This window comes from Callithrix jacchus, chromosome 8, assembly GCF_049354715.1.
Source record: "Callithrix jacchus isolate 240 chromosome 8, calJac240_pri, whole genome shotgun sequence".
In the NCBI taxonomy this organism is placed as follows: domain Eukaryota; kingdom Metazoa; phylum Chordata; class Mammalia; order Primates; family Cebidae; genus Callithrix; species Callithrix jacchus.
Window position 1 is genome coordinate 139,903,803 of NC_133509.1, and position 18,434 is coordinate 139,922,236.

Below are 18,434 nucleotides of genomic sequence, written 5' to 3' on the forward strand. Positions count from 1 at the left end.
ATATGTTATACAGTCTCCACTAATCTTTTATAGCAAGACAGAATGGATGGAGACACACACATCCACCCACGAGAGAGAAGGGTGAGCCTGACCTCATAGTGGAAACCTCAAATCCTCTCCCCAGAAATGATGAAAAATTGCTTATTCATTAATCAGTGCAAAATGCTAATCAACTTTCCAGTGGGGGACGGTGGCAGACAGCACCGTACCCAAGTGACGAGCGTTGCCATCGCGCGATGGCCAGAGTGGCCCTGTGGCCTCCGGTAGGGTGCTAAGACAGGAAAGTCTCACCGCTCAGAGGGCTCCTCCTGGAAATGCAGACCCACAGCAAACGGACAAGGCTAGAGCGTGGAGGGCCGTCCCACAAAGACCCGCAAAGGATGTCATCGAGACAGCGGGAACATCGGCAGGGGCTCTGTGGAGTTGAAGGGTCACTGGCGGCTTCCTGCTTTTTCTTTTTTTTTTTTTAGAGGGAAAAAGAGAAAAAGAAGGGGAAAAAAAGAAAAAGAGGGAAAAAGGAATATTACTTCATTCCTAAAATGGGTTTCAATAATGGCCGATCAATATTTTGAGTGTTTAAAGTGGTTAATGCATATTTTATGTGTTTAAAATGGAGAGCTCTATTGTGTTTATTTGTTCTGGCTCTGAGTTCAAGTCCTGGATATCGTTATCAATTTTTTGTCTCGTTGAATCTGAGTCTCATTATGTGTCTTATGTATCTGGGTGTTAAGATCTCTTATTGTTGCATTAATCCTTTTACCCTTGCATCCTTGTAGCTTTGAAATCTATTTTATTAAGTGTGAGAATTGCAACTCCTGCTTTTTATTTATTTATTTATTTTTGCTCTCCATTTGGTTGGTGAGTTTTTTCCCATCCCCTGGCTTCCTGCTTCTTCAAGGTTCACTGCAATGGCTTGTGAGAGAGTTTGCTGATTTCCAAAATACTCTCTGAGCGGCTTAGGGGAGCAAGCCTGAAGTCCCAAAGGTATTCTCAAGTGGCACAGATGCAGGAGCCAGAGAAGGCATAGCAGGGCCGTGGGCACGGCTGGGCACTGCGTGATGGGAGCATCCAGGTCTCTCTGCACCGTTTGCCACTTTCTGTAAATTGGGATTGAAATTCTGTAAATTTCAAATAAAAAGCTTGATGAATGCGTGAATGTCACGGATCTTCCACGAGGGCCTGTCCAGGCAGCTAAGGGGTCAGGAAAGGCCTGGAGACAGCCTGGGAAGGCCTCCGCCGTGGCGGCCGCGGGCGGCAACTCGCGGGGAAGCGAACCCCGCCCGATCCATTCGAGACCCGCCGCCTGGCGCCCTCTAGGGCCGTTCTTGGGAACACGCGGACCCTTCGCCGAAGACCCTCTGTCCTGGCAGGATTCCCACTGGGGAAACCGAGGAGGAAGCAAAGTGATCTAACCATGCTTTTGAGCACGGCTCTGTGCCAGGCTCATCTTAGGCGTCGGACGTGCATTGTCTGTGGGGCAGTCACCATTCCCAAATTATGGATGAAGAAAGGAGGCACCAGGTGCTGGAATCGCCTGTCCATAGTGAGCTGTCCCTCAGGAGCGCGGCCGCCGGCCACCATTCAGTGCCCTCGTTCACACCTTCACTACCAAGAGCGGCGCTAGGGCTGGGACTGGCTCACGCCTGTGATCCCAGCACCCTGGGAGGCCAAGGCGGGTGGATTGCTTGAGACCAGAAGTTCAACACCAGTCTGGGCAACATAGTGAGATCCTATCCCTACAAAAAATTAAAAATTAGCTGGGCAGCTGGGCATGGTGGCACGTGCCTGTGATCCCAGCTACTCAGGAGGCTGAGGTGGGAGGATCGCCTGAGCCCAGGAGGCTGAGATCGCACCATGGCACTTCAGCCTGGGTTACAGAGCGAGACTCTGTCTCAAAAGAAAAAAAGAGTCCTCAATATGCGATGCCCCCTCATGTTGTCCCCTCAAGCCATGTCCCTCCCACAAGGCCAGGAGGCTGCGGGGCCTCCCCAGGCTGTGCTCCCCTGGACCAACTCCAGGCAGGAGGATCCCAGAATTCCCAGCAAAACGCTCCCTGCCTCCCTGGCTACGCAGCCTCTCCCTGGGCTGTCGCTGGATGCCAGGCGGAGTGGGGGTGGTTGGGGGCGGGTGGGCGTGGATGGGCCTCCTGGGACACAGCGCCTTCCGGAGAGCCTGCGGTGCTGCTTCTGAACTGGTCCTGCCACTGGCAGGCGTCTTCCTCGCAGTAGGACCTGGGAGAGCTATTCTATATATAGGTCAGAGATCTGGGTGGTCCCCTCTCCCTGTCACGGTTTCGACAGGGCAGAGGACAGAGCAGATGCCGGTGCTGCCCCTCCCAGGCCCTGTCTGAAGGGGCAACTGTGGCCTGAGCCTGGAGGGCAGGGCCCAGTGCCAGAGGCAGGGGTGGCCCTCGGGGCTTCCTTCCTCATTCCTGCCTCTGTGTGGGTCGCAGTGGGCTTCACTGTGGTGTCCTCACTACCTGGGGTGCCCTGGGGAGCCCCTCGCAGAGGGGTGCCTGAGCGAGGGAGTGAGCGCAGACTCCACACGGGGCTGCTCCCAGCACTGGCGACCTCAGACGCTCCCACCAGCAGCACAAGCCGGATGACAGGGCCAGGGCCTGTGGTCCGTGAGCAGTGGCTGCTGACAAAGCCATGCCGTGACCCTTGCTGACGGCCAGAGCAGCTGCAGGGCAGTGAGGAGCCAGGCAGCCCTGTGACCTCCACCTGCCCAGCTGCTGCCCTCCGCCCACAGCCCCTGAGGGTCTCAGCATCAAGGGCCAGCTGGGCCTCCCTTCCTGGGTGCCTGGTCCCATCTGGGCCTCACCTTGGGCAAGGTCCCCGTAGCTGCCCCTCCCATCAGGTTTGACTCTGAGTGGCTTGTCTTTGCATAGAGCTTCTCCACCTGATGGTGACTGTCCTGGGTCCTGCAGGTCTGGTGTCCATTTTTAAATTGCGCCACAGATGTTGCTCCCAAGCACCCTCTGGCCTCCCCACGTGCAGTGGTGCAGTCCTAGCTCACTGCAGCCTCCACCTCCCAGGCTCAACCGATCCTCCCACCTCAGCCTCCTGAGCAACTGAGACTGCAGGTGCCACCTCGCCTGACTATGTCTGGTGGCCTTCCTGCCACTGTGACACCAGCCAGTCTGGGCAGTCCCTCACCTGAACCAGGTATTCTGGCTGCCTTGGCCCAGCCCTGCTGTCCCTACTGGTGGGTGAGATGGCACCCAGTCTGCAGGCTGGGATCTGGCATGGGAAGAGGGCGCCCAGTCTGCAGGCTGGGATCTGGCATGGGAAGAGGGCGCCCAGTCTGCAGGCTGGGATCTGGCATGGGAAGAGGGCGCCCAGTCTGCAGGCTGGGATCTGGCATGGGAAGAGGGCGCCCAGTCTGCAGGCTGGGATCTGGCATGGGAAGAGGGCGCCCAGTCTGCAGGCTGGGATCTGGCATGGGAAGAGGGCACCCAGTCTGCAGGCTGGGATCTGGCCTGGGAACGATGGGAATGAAGCTGTTATTTGTGGCAACAAAAGATGAGAAAGTGGACTCTGGCCTTCAGAGCTGTGAGAGAACCATTTTGTTGTTGCAGATGTTGAGACGGAATTTGCTCTTGCTGCCCAGGCTGGAGTGCAATGGTTCGATCTTGGCTCACTGCAACCTCCACCTCCCGAGTTCAAGCAATTCTCCTGCCTCAGATGAATTGAGGCATCCTGAATGCCTCAATGGTCCAAAACCTCAGCCCCAACTTTTCAAGTCCCTGGTCACAACTGTTCTTATGAGAGTCGAGGGGCACCCTCCTCTACAGCAGGGAAAACGTTCACTCAAAGTTTAAATTGAATTCTTTCTTTTTTCTTTATTTATCTATTTTAATTTTTTTTGAGACAGAGTCTCACTCTGTCGCCAGGCTGGAGTGCAGTGGCTCCATCTCAGCTCACTGCAACCTCTGCCTCCCGGGTTCAAGTGATTCTTCCGCCTCAGCCTCCCGAGTAGCTGGGACTACAAGTGCACATCACCACGCCCGGCTAATTTTTGTATTTTTAGTAGAGACGGGGTTTCACCATGTTGGCCGGGATGGTCTCCGTCTCTTGACCTTGTGATCCGCTCACCTCGGCCTCCCAAAGTGCTGGGATGACAGGCGTGAGCCACCGTGCCCAGCTGTTTTTTTTTAATACCAAAAAAAGAGACAAGGTTTTTTCCATGTGGTATTTTTCTGATGACTCTTAAGAAAGACGGTGATTTTGGCTGGGTGTGTGGTGGTGCACGCCTGTAGTCCCGGCGATTCAGGAGGCTGAGGTGGGAGGATTGCTTGAGTCCACGAGTTTGAGGCTGCAGTGGGCTATGATGGGGCCACTGTACTCCAGCCCAGGCAACAGAGCAACAGAGCAAGGCCCTGTCTCTAACAAAATAAATATTATTTTTTTTAAAAAAGGAAGAACGTCTGCACAGCTGCCTTATAGAATGAAAGTGCAGCTCAGCCTCACCGCCCCGCGCAGCCACGCTGGAAGCCCCTGCGCTGTACTGGGCGCTGGGCTCCCCGTCCAGGTGCAGCACCGGCTGGCTCAGTACACTGAGTGCAGGGAGGAAGATGAACCCCAATGGTGGCCCTGCGAGGTCGGTGTCATTGGCCCCATTTTACAGATGGAGAAACCAGGTTATCACTGTGACCCGGCCTAGTCAGGGCCTGTCAGGGCAGAACCAGATCTGACTTGGCCCCAAGGGTACAGGGAGCTGGCTTTCTCTGTCAGACAAGCAGGCCAGCTGCTGCGTCCCGCCTCAGTGAGGCGCTAGGGGCGTGGACCCCACCTGGTGCAGACACCTGCATTCTCCCCGAGGATGCAGCTGGGGACTCTGGCACCCCTTGGCTCTGCCATGGCTGTGTCACGCCTATCCTGCCACCTGGTGTTCTGGATGTGGATATTTGGGGTCCCCCATGGAGGACACCTGGGCTGCCCTCTGGGAACCAGAACAGCTGGCCACGCTGCTCCACAGCCCCCAAGGACCTTCCGGCTCAGCACAGACCCAACCCCAGACAAGGGCTTCTGCCCCCTTGGAGGTGGGGGCTGCCCTATGCCCTACTGGGTGCTGCCATGGTGCTGGGTGACCCCTGGCATGCTGCCCACTGGCATTCTGAGGCAGGAGCTTGGAGGGCCCATGTGTGCCACTGCATCCGGGCAACACTTGCAGAAATGCCCAGAAAATAAAGTCATCAGCACTGATGTGAACAGGGCAGCCACTGGGTATCTCTGCCAGCAGCCCTGCTGCCTGCCCACAGCTGAGGGAGCGAGCCAGGTGGGCTGCTGATGAAGAGGCCCCACTGTCTGCCACATGCTCTCTGGGCTCCCGGCAGCCTGGAGGCATCGCTGTGCCCTTGGCATGCAGCCACCTTCCACATGGGAAAGCCCAGGGCCAGGGGTCACTGAGGGAGTGGCTTCAGAAATGAGAAGTTGGGAGTTTGTCTTCCAGAGGGGACACGGGCACTGTGGCTGGAGGGCTCAGTGGACAGGAGCCACATTGCTGGCCCCAGGACCCCCAGCCTGCCAGCCTCTGCGCCACACAGTGGGCTCAGCAGGACTCCTCCATCAGCCTCTTGGGGGAGCATGGTGACCCCGGAAGGTGCACAGGCCCAGAGAAGGTGTGGTCTACCAGTGCCACGGGCGACTGCAGCTCCTCTGTGTCCCTGGTGTGGATCAGCCTGGTGACGTCTGTCCTCATGGACCACTGTTTCCACCCCGTGTGGATTCTGGACACTTCTTGGCGGGAATGTTCTGTGGCCAGCACGTAGATGATGGGGTCAGCCACGCTGTTGACGGTGGACAGGCAGAGAAACACCACGGACGCTGTGTACAACCTCTCCTCCAAGGCGCACATGGAGCTCCTGTCTCCTCTGTAGTAGGAAAAGGCGGCAGCTTTGACGAGGAGAATCAGGTGGTACGGGGCGAAGCAGACCAGGAAGATGACCACCACCGCGATGGCTGAGTGCTTCACCTTGGCCTTCTGGGCGGCGCTCAGACCCACGCTCAGCTTGATGCTCCTGAAGATCCGGTGATTGGTGAAGGCAATGATGGACAGCGGGATGGCGAAGCCAGCGGTGAACCTGGCGTAGTAGTACCCGGCGATCCTGCTGTCTATCTGCAGCATGTCGAAGCACGTTTCCTTGTCTTCTGCCTCAAACACCGGGTAGTGAACGACCCCCACGAGAATAAAGATGCACGCGGAGATGAGGATGGCGGTCCTCTGGCGGCGGTGGCCCCGACTCTCCAGCGCATACACCACGGCCACGAAGCGGTCGCAGGAGATGCAGCACAGGAAGAAGATGCTGACATAGATGTTGCAGAAGAAGACGTAGGCGGTCGCCTTGCAGGCCAGCAGGCCCAGGGTCCAGCGGTGCTCGTTGTGGATGTAGACGACCCAGAGCGGCAGCGTGCCGGCGTACAGCAGCTCGCAGAGCGACAGGCAGAGCAGGTAGACCGCCAGCACGTTGCCCTGAAGCACCTGCAGCAGCGCTAGCCACGCGGTCAGGAAGTTGGCCGGCAGCCCCAGCACGCACACGGCGCTGTACACCACGACGAGGACCAGCCTGCTCTCCTCAAACGACACGTTGCTGCAGGTCTTGGTGGCGAGGCCCACGGAAGTCCACAGGGTGGTCACTGGGGTGGCGTTTCCTGTGGGACAGAGACGAGAGTGAGGACGGGAGTCCCTGGAAACCACGAGGAGAGACCTTACTGTGGGAGGAAAGGGCAGAAGCTTCATGGCCACTCAGACTAGACGCGCGCGGGTGTTTAAAACACTTCCAGGACGGGCGCGGTGGCTCATGCCTATAATCCCAGCACTTTGGGAGGACGAGGCAAGCGGATTACGAGGTTGAGATCAAAACCACCCTGGCCAACATGGTGAAACCCCGTCCCTACTAAAACACCAAAAATTAGCTGGGTGTGATATTGTGCCTGTGGTCCCAGCTACTCAGGTGGCGGAGGCAAGAGAATTGTCTGAACCCAGGAGGCAGAGGTTGCAGTGAGCTGAGATCATGCCACGGCACTCCAGCCTGGGTGACAGAGTGAGACTCTGTTGCCTGTGTGTTTGAAAAGAATGTTTCTCCTGTGATTGCTGTGAGTGCCCTTCTAAGCAGTCTGCTAGGCACTGCTGCTACCCCGCTCCAGTGCTGTTCCCGAGTTGCCACCACTGCCCGCCTGGCCCCAAAGGTGGGCACTTCCCTATCCTAACCTCTAGTCTCCCTACATCTTTCTTTGCCTGTGTGAACTGTCAATGACTAACAAAGATCATTAAAAGCCCCTGTGGGGATGGCGGGTCTGTCCGCTCCTCCTGGTAATCTCCCAGTGCTTGCCTTATGGATTCGAGGCTGTTGTTCATACATGGCTCTGTCCTCCTGTGGGCTGACCCTCTTCTCACTGTGTCAGGTGATACTCCTCCTCGCCGTGGTAGGCAGAATAATGACCCCACCCAGAAGACGTCTGAAAACTAATCCCTGGGACATGTAAAGATCATAGGTTACGTGGCACAGGGGAGCTGAGGCGGCGAGTTGAATGAAGAGTGCTAACTAGCTGACAGTCAAATACAGAGATTATTCTGGACCATCTGGTGGTCCTGAAGTAATCACAAAGGTCCTTAAATATGCGAGAGGGCAAAAGGAAAGGACACCAAAGCAATCTCAGCAACTGCCCCAGTCACAGCTCTCCGGGGTCAGAGACTCATCCCCTCCAGCCGGGGGCTGCTGGCGGGTCATGCAGGGTGTGACCTCACGCTCTGGTGTCCCGGCTCCACAAGCCGGCTGTGTTCATGCTTCTGTGCCTCTCTGGTTACAGACCACGGAACCCTCACCTCCAGGTCAGCAGGCAGCAGTGGACAGACCTGCCCTTGGCGCCCAGGGGATGCTCGGTGCGTCTCCGCACTTCTCTGGCTACAGCAGCTCCAGGGGAAAACTTCGGCTGTGCCCTGGCACGGGGCGAGGGTCCCAGCCCTGTCCAGCCTCCTGGCCTCAGGAACCTTCCACAGGAGGATGTTGTAGGTCCTTTGACCTCTCTCGGGGGCTTGAGGGCCTGTTGGCCTCCAGCACAATGGGGCAAGTCACCCCGAACACAGCCGGCCCTGAGCCCCCATTGTGCTGCTCACTTGTTTTTTTTGAGATGGAGTCTCTCGCTGTTGATGCCCAGGCTGGCATGCAGTGGTGCAATCTCAGCTCACTGCAACCTTTGCCTCCCGGGTTCAAGGGATTCTCCTGCCTCAGCCTGGTCACTTGTTTTTGTCCATTTAAGAAATTCGGTGGCTCATGCCTGTTATCCCAGCACTTTGGGAGGCTGAGGCGGGCAGATTGCCTGAGGTCAGGAGTTTGAGATCAGCCTGACCAACATGGAGAAACCCCATCTCTACTGAAAATACAAAAATTAGCCAGGCGTGGTGGTGCGTGCCTGTAATCCCAGCTACTCAGGAGGCTGAGGCAGGAGAATCGCTTGAACCTGGGAGGCGGAACCTATAAGGAGCCAAGATCGTGCTTGACCTCTTGGTCCAGCCTGGGTGACAGAGCGAGACTCAATCTCAAGGAAAAAAAATTGAAAAATTGTGGTAAAATACACATAACAAGGATGTACCGTTGTAACCATTTCTGATCAGCACATCCACCATCGGTGCCTATCACCGGCTTCCTAACTTTCTCATCTTCCCGAATGAATGAACCTTCTCACCTGCCCCCAGGAAGCACTAACTCCACATGTGCTCCCCGCCACCCAGCCTCCACTCCACTTTGTGTCTGTGTGCTGGGCTCCCTGCCAGCTCCCCACGTGCGTGGGCATCTGTGCATGTCCTTGGCCTGCCCCTCCGTGTCTCACTGGCTCCATTGCCACGGTGTCCTCAAGCTCCCTCGTGTCTCGGCGTGTGCCAGGATTGCCCTTCCTTTCAAAGGCAGGCTGGCATTCCATTGCATTCAGTGTTCCTTCCGGGGTCTCACCAAAAGTATAAAAATCGCTATATTCCATCGTGGCCTTCCCCTGAACATCCTCCAAACCTGGCATGTGCCGTGTTCTGCTTGTCATTGCCCTGCCCATGGACGCTGGGCTGCCTCTGCACCTTAGCTGAGCTGCTGGGAATTACACTGTTAGGAACACGACGGGGTCCGTTCACGTCACTGCTTTCCGTTCTCCTGGGTCAGACCCAGAGCTGGAATTGCTGGGTCTCACAGCAGTTCCGTCTCATCTGGGGCGCCCCTCGCTGTCCCCCACGGTGGCCGGGCTGCCCCATCTTCTGCCCCAGTGTGCAGGGCTTCCGTCTCCCCACAGCCTCCCTGCCCCTGTCTGGTTTCTCTGGGTGTGAGTGGCCTGCCCCTGGCTCACCCTTCTCCCTGGGAAGGGTAGAGGGTGGGTGTGACTGAGCTGCCTCACATCCAGTTGTCACCACTTCACTCAAGACAGGGGGCTGTGGCGGGGGGCAGTGGAGACAGTTCTCGGGTGGGGGTGGGAGGCCCAACACCTGTGTCTGCACACACTGTTCTTCACCCAAACCGCCCTTTTCCCATCAAACCAGTGCCCCAGCCTTGCTGTGTGAGTCCTGAGCTCAGAGGCAGTTTCCGCCCCCCACACGCCTTGTGTCCATCAGGACAGTCGCACGCCCTGGGAGGTAGAGCGTTCCAGAATCCAAAACACAAGGGGAGACCCCGGCAAGACCAGGGTGGCCAGAGGGGCCCCTCCCAGCCTTAGCCCACACAGAGCCGCTGTGGTGCCTCCCCGACCCCACACACTGTCACCTGTGTGGTCTCAGTCAGGGCCTCAGTGCCCCTCAGTCCCACGCCCCCTGCTCCAGGCCTCACGAAGCCTTGGGACATTCACCTCTGGACACCAGGTCTTTGCTGTCTGTGGCCCATCTGGTGAGGAGGCTGTCCTCCACTGCCCCACACCCACGAGTGACCTCCCGGGAAGAGCATCTTCTTGGTGGGTCAGAAGTAGGGGCAACAGTACCAGGGGACACATGGATGGGGAGAGGTGGCGGTCAGCTCCTCATGGCCCGGACCGTGCAGGGCTCCTGTGGGACAGCTCTGACTCGGTGCTGTGCCACCCTCCCAGGAGCCACCAATTATGCCCTCATTTCTGTTGCCGGCTTCCTAGAACCTCGAGAAAGAATTATGAGATCAGTCCATTGCTCCATGGAGCGCCTCTACATTTATTATTGCTGTGCCAGTTTTTATCTTGATCATCTGTTTTTATGTGTTAATTTTTGAATTATGAGACAACCTGCTTCCTAGAAAACTTCTTACACGTTCGAAGTCGGAGAAGGCTCTCTCACCTGACATACGTGCTGGTTCCGATCTCAGTCTGGCTCTAAAATAAGCTTCCTAAGTGCATGTCATGCGTCTTGTCGGTCCTACCACGACGTTCACTCTGAGAGCTTAAAAGGACCTGGAGAAACAGTAGGTTGAGATTGCTTTAGGGAAATCAGATGAAACCACAAATTAATTCATTGACAAAACGGCTAGTATTTCCTGATTGACTAAGTGCCTCGTTGATTTGCAGGTGTTTTTTAAAGGTAAGGATGTGCCATTGCATCCCACAGGGGAAACAGAGGCAAGGCTCCAAGCCAGCAGGCGCCAGAACGTCACGTCACACACCATGACTTTGTGCGATTCTTTTCGTTGTTGTTGTTGTTGAGACGGAGTCTTGCTGTGTTGCCCAGGCTGGAGTGCAGTGGCGCAATCTCAGCTCACTGCAACCTCTGCCTCCCGGATTCAAGTGATTCTCCTGCCCCAGCCTGCCGAGTAGCTGGGACTACAGGCACCCGCCACCATGCCCAGCGAATTTTCATATTTTTTTAAAGACGGAGTTGCTCTCTGTTGCTCAGGCTGGAGTACAATGGCTCGATCTCGGCTCAGTGCAAAGTCCGCCTCCTGGCTTCAAGCGATTCTCCTGCCTCAGCCTCCCAAGTAGCTGAGATCACAGGCACACACCACCACACCCAGCTAGTTTTTGCATTTTTACTAGAGATGGGGTTTTACCACATTGGCCAGGCTGGTCTCGAACTTTTGGCCTCAGGTGATCCACCTTCCCAAAGTGCTGGGATTACAGGCGTGAGCCACTGTGCCTGGCCAATTTTTGTATTTTTAATAGAGACAGGGTTTCATCATGTTGGCCAGGCTGGTCTTGAACTCCTGATCTCAAATGATCTATCCACCTCGGCCTCCCAAAGTGCTGGGATTACAGGCGTGAGCCACTGCACCTGTCCTATGTACGATTCTTGTGTGTCCGCTATATCTTTTTTTTTGAGATAAAGTCTTGCTCTGTTGCCAGGCTAAAGTGCAGTGGTGCGATCTCAGCTCACTGCAACCTCCGACTCCCTGGTTCAAGTGATTCTCCTGCCTCAGCCTCCGAAGGAGCTGGGATTACAGGCATGTGCCACCATGCCCAGCTAATTTTTGTGTTTTCAGTAGAGATGGGGTTTCATCATGTTGGCCAGGATGGTCTTGATCTCCTGACCTGGTGATCTGCCCATCTTGGCCTCTGAAAGTGCTGGGAGAGAAAAGAAAGCTGATGAGCTTTCACAGAAGACATAAAAATAGCCCTAAAGGCTGGTTATGGTAACTCACACCTGTACATCCCAGCACTCTGAGAGGCTGAGGTGGGAGGATCGCTTGAGTCCAGGAGTTCAAGACCGGCCTGGGCAATATAGTGACACCCCATATCCACAAAAATATAAACAGGCACGATGGCACACACATGTAGTCCCAGCTACTCGGGAGGCTGAGGTGGGAGGATCGCTTGAGTCCAGGAGGCGGAGGTTGCAGTGAGCTGAGATTTCGCTGTTACACTCCAGCCTGGGCGACAGAGAGACTCCGTCTCAAAAAAAAAAATTCTAAAATGTGAAAAATGCTCAACTCCACTTCTAATCAAGGAAATGCAAACACGAACATCCGAAAGGCAGTCCTTTAAAATCTTTTTGGCCTACCATGTTGGCAAAAAGAAAGAACTTTTAAATTCACAGTGTGTGAGCGAAGGCGAGTGTCCTACGGGACTGATGGGGCGTGAGCGGCTTGCGGCAAAGCGTGGAGGCATGTTTCCGAAAATCTTCATGCTTTAACTTTTGACCCGGCTAAACCCCTTCTAGGAATTTTTCCTGGTGAAGTAACTACCCAAGGTATAGTGTGCACCTGGCCTGGAAGCTGTGTCACCCACGGCATGAGGGGTTGGAGGAGGAGACATGGGGGTGGCCAGCAGATGGCTCAGGGCACCCAGGGGCCTGTCCCTCTGCTTCATTCCCTAACCTGAGGTGCCTAGAAAACAGGCACCATCCTGAGCAGTCAAAGAGGGTTTGCAGGGAGGCGAGTGCCCTAAACCCTCAGATGTGTTTATGCCTCGCCCAGAGCCCTGCAAAGCCTGAGGGTCTCGCCCTGCTGTTTCTGGACCCCATGCAAGGATGGAGGCTGAGCCTGGCAGCTGCCTTACTGTCTCCAATCCTGCCTGCCTAGTGCCAGGCCCATCCCCCACTCCACACTGCCCGGTGCTGCCCTCTGTCAGCTGCGACTCTCACAGGAAGCCAGTAAGTGCAGTCAGTCCCCTCCCAGGACAGGCAGTGTGGCCAGAGGGGCCCTGGGCCTCCTGATTCTGCCCCTACCCTGCCAGTGGCTGGAGTCAGTATCCACTCCTCCCTGCGTCTCGGGCCAGCCCCCTGGGTGGAGATGGCAGGGTGTCCCCCTGGGTGGAGGTGGTGTGGTGACCCCCTGGGTGGAGATGGCAGGGTGTCCCCCTGGGTGGAGGTGGTGTGGTGGCCCCCTGGGTGGAGGTGGTGTGGTGACCCCCTGGGTGGAGGTGGTGGGATGGCGCTAGGGGTCTTCAGACCCTCCCTCAGGGGTCTGTGTGCCCGGCGCTGCCCTCCCAGCTGCTGCTTCGTCAGGATCCATGTGGCTGTGTCTTCTGGTTGCTGTGCCCAGCTCCAAGGCCCAGCAAGAGATACAGGGTTCTCTGGTCATGCCCAAAACAGAGGGGGTCAGTAGGTGAGGAAGCAGTGAGCTGGAACCAGAAGGGCCAAGGAAGGCCGACCCCAGTGGTGGAGGGGCCAAGTGGGCTGGGGCACGCCAGAGCCTCCTGGAACCAGTCCAGCCCCTCTGAGCCCCAGGGCTGTGGGGGCTTCCCTCCTCAGCAGCCGAGCCCGTGCAGCGGCCCTGGAGGCCTGCACACTCCTGCTCCCTGGTGTCTACCCCAATTGTGCAGCCCTGGCACCAGCCTCCCACCTGGACGCGGGTCCTGCACTGGGTCCCGCTCCTCACCACCCACTCCTCACCCGCTCCGGCCCTTCCCTGCCTTTCAAATTCTAAATAACACGAGGCAGGGCCTCTCCCCGCAAATGAGCAGGAGTAAGCCCGCTGAGGCCCCTGGGCCCCATCAGAACGGCTGAGCCGCCCAGGGAGGGGCTCCCAGGGAGTCTGCCTCCCTCACTGTAACTGGACCAAGGGTCCTGGAAACCCTCCCAAACCTGGGAGGACACGCTCTTGCTGGTACAGGGCTGGGCTGCCCAGTCCTCCCCCATGCCAGCCAGCGACCCTGGGCACAAGCACTTCTGCAAAACCAAAGGAAGTGACGGCTGAGCTGAAAACGCACACTCCCCTCCCGGCCCAGCGACCGGCAGTCTCTCACAACGAGGCCCCTCTGCCCATATGCTGAGAGCAGAGACTGGCCCAGGGTGGGTTCCGGAGCCACCTGCCTGTCAAGCCCATCCCATGTGGTCCACACAGCCCGGGCTGCCAATGCCCAGATCCTGGCACGCGCCTAACCTTCGGGCCCTACAGCCTGGAGAGGATACCTGGAAAGAGTCAGTGGGCCCAGCAGGAGAACAAGCGGGGGGCGGGGAGCGGTGGGCAGCCCTGGCACCAGCCTCCCACCTGGACGCGGGTCCTGCACCAGGTCCCGCTCCTCACCACCACCTGGACCTCCCAGTTCCCCTGTACCGGGTCCCACTCCTCACCACCACCTGGACCTCCCAGTTCCCCTGCACCAGCCACCACCAGGCTTCGTCACCATCCTCCTCAAGGGCCTTCCTGGACCAGGGTTCGGGGTTCCGCCAGCACCTGCTCACCACCCTGGCACCGCACCTGTCACTCCTGCCCACCACCCTGGCACCGCACCTGTCACTCCTGCCCACCACCCTGGCACCGCACCTGTCACTCCTGCCCACCACCCTGGCACCGCACCTGTCACTCCTGCCCACCACCCTGGCACCGCACCTGTCACTCCTGCCCACCACCCTGGCACCGCACCTGTCACTCCTGCCCACCACCCTGGCACCGCACCTGTCACTCCTGCTGCCTCTGGGAGCCTCTGCCTCTTTTCGAGGTGAGCGAGCCCAGGATGGGGGCTCAGGGTCCTCTTGCCAGCCAACCCAGAGGCCCCACCTGCCAGCTGCCATGTCCTGGCCTATCCCAGTCAGTGGCCAGGGCTATTTCCTCCACAGAAAGGGGCACAGGGCACAGCAGGTCACCTGCGCTTCAGGCACTGCTCTTCCTCAGGGAGGGTGCAGTGGGGCCCGGGGCCTCTCTCGGCTTCCCCGGGGCTGGGTCTTCAGGTGGAGGGACAAGGCCAAGCAGAGGCTTCCTGTGTTGTCCCACATCAGGAAGCAGGTGCCACCCTCCTGGTGTGGGAGGAGCCCTCCAGCTGTGCATGGGGTTGGCTTCTTCTCATCGCCCCAACTGTCGGGCCCACTGGCGGGGCTCCTCTCAGCTGCAGAGTGCATGGTTGGGAGGAATAAGCCCTGTGGGAATGGCCCTCCGTGCAGCCTCCCTCTCCTCAATCAGCAGCAAGGTGCCCCAGCCCACCATGCCCACAGCACCAGCAACGCCAGCCTGGCCTGGTGGACTCAGGGGCTCTGTCCTTGGTCTGCTCTGAGGGACTATGACAGGCTGAGGGCCCATCACTATCCAACTCCAACTGGATTCAGGGCAGCGTGGCCAGACACGATGGCCATGGCGAGGTCCCTCAGATGACTCCAGCCACAAGACCACAGTGTGGGTGGGCCCAGGTCAGCCTGACAACCCCGTCCACCCACCCGAGCCCCATCTGCATCTCCCGCCCCTGCTGGCCCTGGCCCTGCCTCCACCTCCCCTCAGCACACAACCACAGCCCCATCTCCCAGCCTCCATGCTGGGCAACTGTGTCCTGGTCCAGCTTCGTCTTCAAGCCACACCTTGGCAGCCCCTGAGGCCAGCCCTCCGCTGCTCTCTCTCCCGTGTCCAGCCTGCCTCGCCTCACTCTCAGCACACACTTCTGTGCTTCCTCCGTGAACCTGTGTTCATTCCTTCCTTCTTTCTTTGTTTCTTTCCTTTTCTTTCTTTTTTGAGATGGAGTCTCGCTCTGTCACCCAGGCTGGAGTGCTGTGCTGCGATCTCAGCTCACTGCAGCCTCTACCTCCCAGGTTCAAGCGATTCTCCTTCCTCAACCTCCTGAGTAGCTGGGACTTGACAGGGGTGCCACCATGCCAGGCGTGCCACCATGCCAGGCTAATTCTTTTTTTCTGTATTTTTAGTAGAAACAGGGTTTGCCATGTTGCCCAGGCCGGTCTCAAACTCCTGGGCTCAAGCGATCTGCCCACTTCAGCCTCCCAAAGTGCTGGGATTACAGGTGTGTGCCACCACTTTCATTTTATTATGGAACTTTTCAGACAGACAGAAAAGGACGGAGAAGGAGCCCTGGCCCCCGCCATGTGCAGGGAGCAGTTCCTCATTCCACCCGCTGGCTGCAAACAGCTCCTAAGGCTGCTGAGGTCTGTCTTGTGGGTTTGCCTGTAATTTCTAAGCTGTTTCTCGGTTGCTGGGCATTCCTGGTCATTTCCATCTTTCACTCCCACCTGCTTTGGCGCCAGGCAAACCTGTGACCTCGTTTCTGCGTCACATTTGAGACAAATCCCAGGGAGGGAGCTACTGAGTCACCAGGTCCAACACCCGGCTCCTCCAATTTGATAGATTCTTTTGGTTTTCTTTGATATGGAGTCTAGCTCTCGTCGCCCAGGCTGGAGCCCAATGGCTCGATCTCACTACACCCTCTGCCTCCTGGTTTCCAGCAATTCTTCTGGTGGGACTACAGGCACAAGCCGCCATGCTCGGCTCATTTTTTTGTTTTTAGTAGAGATGGGGTTTCAACGTGTTGGCCATGCTGGTCTTGAACTCCTGACCTCAAGTGATCCACCCGCCTTGGCCTCCCAAATGCTGGGATTACAGGCATGAGCCACCGCGCCCGGCCCCAGTCTGATAGATTTTTTAAATGTACCCTTCAGAGATTGCTGGTGAGGTGAGTCTTTCAGGCATTCTGAGTCCTTACCTTATCCCATCCCCATCCTGTCTTCTTCCAAGACTCTCTGCCCTCCCATCTCTCAGGCCAATCTCCTGAAACGTCATTTTGTGCCCAGCCCGACTGGCCAGTCTTCAGCGTTAGTCTCAGCCCCTGGTATAACTGCACATCCTGCACTCGACAGAATGTACGGCCCCCCCAACCCGCACACAGACACTGTGCCGGGTGCGCATGACGCCGCCCTGGAGGCCTGTGACCTGCCCAGCCCCAGGATCTTGCCACACGTCTAGACTAACTGCCCCTCACCCCGGCACAGCCCCCGACACCCTGCTTCTCCCTCCATGTAACCCCAAAAGCAGCACAGTCCCCAGAGAGAAGCCCGGCGCCTCAATGCCCCCAGCAGTCACGGAAGCAAGTGGCCAAGGAGAAGTTTCAGGGACAAAGTCCTGTCCCCTGACTCACCACCGTCCGAACCAGTAGCCAAGGCAAGCCTTTTCCAGAAGCAAGTCTTGGGGAAGGTGGCAGCCACAAAGATTTAATGGAAACCATTGTCCTGGCCCCCCAATTCCTCCGGCCCCACCACACCTGTGGTCACTGGGGGTCCTCAGTTCTCTCTTGGGAAGACCCCAGATTGAGAACCCTCAACAAAGCCTCCATCTGTACCAACAAATCACCTTTGCCTTCAGGTCCCCTGCTGCCCATCCCCTGCTCCCAGCCCCCAGCCCCATCCCAGGGCCTGGCCCCACAGGCTCCCGCCCCAGCGCGCAGAGCCCAGTGACTTACCCAAGGTCCCGCCTGCACGGCTGGCCTCGTGCCCTCCCTGCAGTCCTCACTGAGGTTTCAGGAAGTAGCAGGGGTCCAACTATGTTCTCTCTAGAACTCCCCTAACCACAAACAGGGCTGAGCTTGGGGTTGGCCAACCAGGGCTGGGGTGTCTTGCTGATGATTATAGTGTGGTCTCGTCACCTTCCTGGGGCGGGAGTGGCAGGAAACCCCAGACCCACCTCTCTTGAAAAAAAACATGCTTATAGTGGGCTCCACTCACTCAGGAGCTCCCAGGCAGGGGCGGGGACCTTTGTGTCCCCAGATAGTCATGGCAGGACACACAGCACGCGGGGTCCTGGAAAGACAAATCCAGCTCCTCTGCAGCTCAGCCTGGTGCTGCCGGCTCTCAGGGCAGGCAGGCACAGAGCAGGTGGCTTCCCAGAGGCTATGTCCTCCCACCTGTCTGGGGCACCAGAAGTGGAGTGGCGGAGTGTGCTCACTGCAGCCCAGGACCAGGATGGTACCTGCATGTCCCGGAAGGCCAGGCACAGACCCTGCACACCAGCGACCTCCCCTCCCCGCCTCCCTCTCCCTGGGGCAGGGCCTTGTGGGAAGAGCAGTTGACACACGCTCCACATTCCTGCCCAGCCCTACCCCAAGCCCTCCTTCATCCAGAACCGAGGCTGGCCTGCCCAGGGCCCTGCGGGTGGCCTTCTCTGCGAGGGGCCTGTGGGAACTGGAGGGTAGCAGGTGGGGCACCTGGGACAGTCTCCCTCACTGTGGTACTCCTGGCCCTGATGGGCCTGATGTCCTTGAAAGATGACACCTGACTGTGGACAGCACCCACAGCCCCAGTCACCCCCAGGCTGCTTCTGGGTTTTAGGGCAGAGACTCCCTGGGTGCCCACTCCCGTCCAACCCAGGTTCTTTCAGCAATGGGGGCAGCGCCAGGCTGGGGGAAGGAGCTGGGCCCACAAATGTCTCCAAGTGACAATGCCCAGCACTGCAGCAGGGACTCACTGAGCTAAGACCTCACGATGCTGTTTGGGTGGGCTCAGGCAGGAGAGCCGGGTGGAGGCTGAGCCCCCAGCCAAACCTTCCCCCAGCCACGTGGATCACAGCTGCCCCTGCTGCAGACCGTGTGGCTGGAGGCTGCCTCTGCACAGCGATTTCGGAGGCTTTGCTTGTGTGGCAGTGGAGTCCCTCGAAAGCTGGGCTCGCCCCACCCCAGCGGAGAGGTGCAGGTCTCAGAGCAGGGACCACCTTGGCTTTCCAGAAACGCTGGCCTGGGGGGCTGTGATCCTGTGGGGATCTGGTGCAAACACGCCTCCCACAGGCCACTGCTCCTGGGGCCACTGGCCTCCCAGGTCTTTGGGCCAGGACAGCCCCACCCTTGGAGCAGCAACAGGCA

The 18,434-nt window shown here is 57.9% G+C and overlaps 1 protein-coding gene across 1 annotated transcript; it reads right to left on the reverse strand.

Moving 5' to 3' along the window:
* Positions 1-3,818: 3,818 nt before the first annotated feature.
* On the reverse strand, positions 3,819-17,093 carry GPR132 (G protein-coupled receptor 132). The gene is made up of 3 exons (XM_009006665.5): positions 17,043-17,093; positions 10,279-10,391; positions 3,819-6,653 (listed from the first exon to the last, which is right to left on the reverse strand). Exons 2-3 carry the CDS (start codon positions 10,283-10,285, stop codon positions 5,554-5,556), a joined length of 1,107 nt encoding a protein of 368 aa, XP_009004913.1. The 5' UTR covers positions 10,286-10,391; positions 17,043-17,093; the 3' UTR covers positions 3,819-5,553.
* Between the last annotated feature and the right edge of the window lie 1,341 nt (positions 17,094-18,434).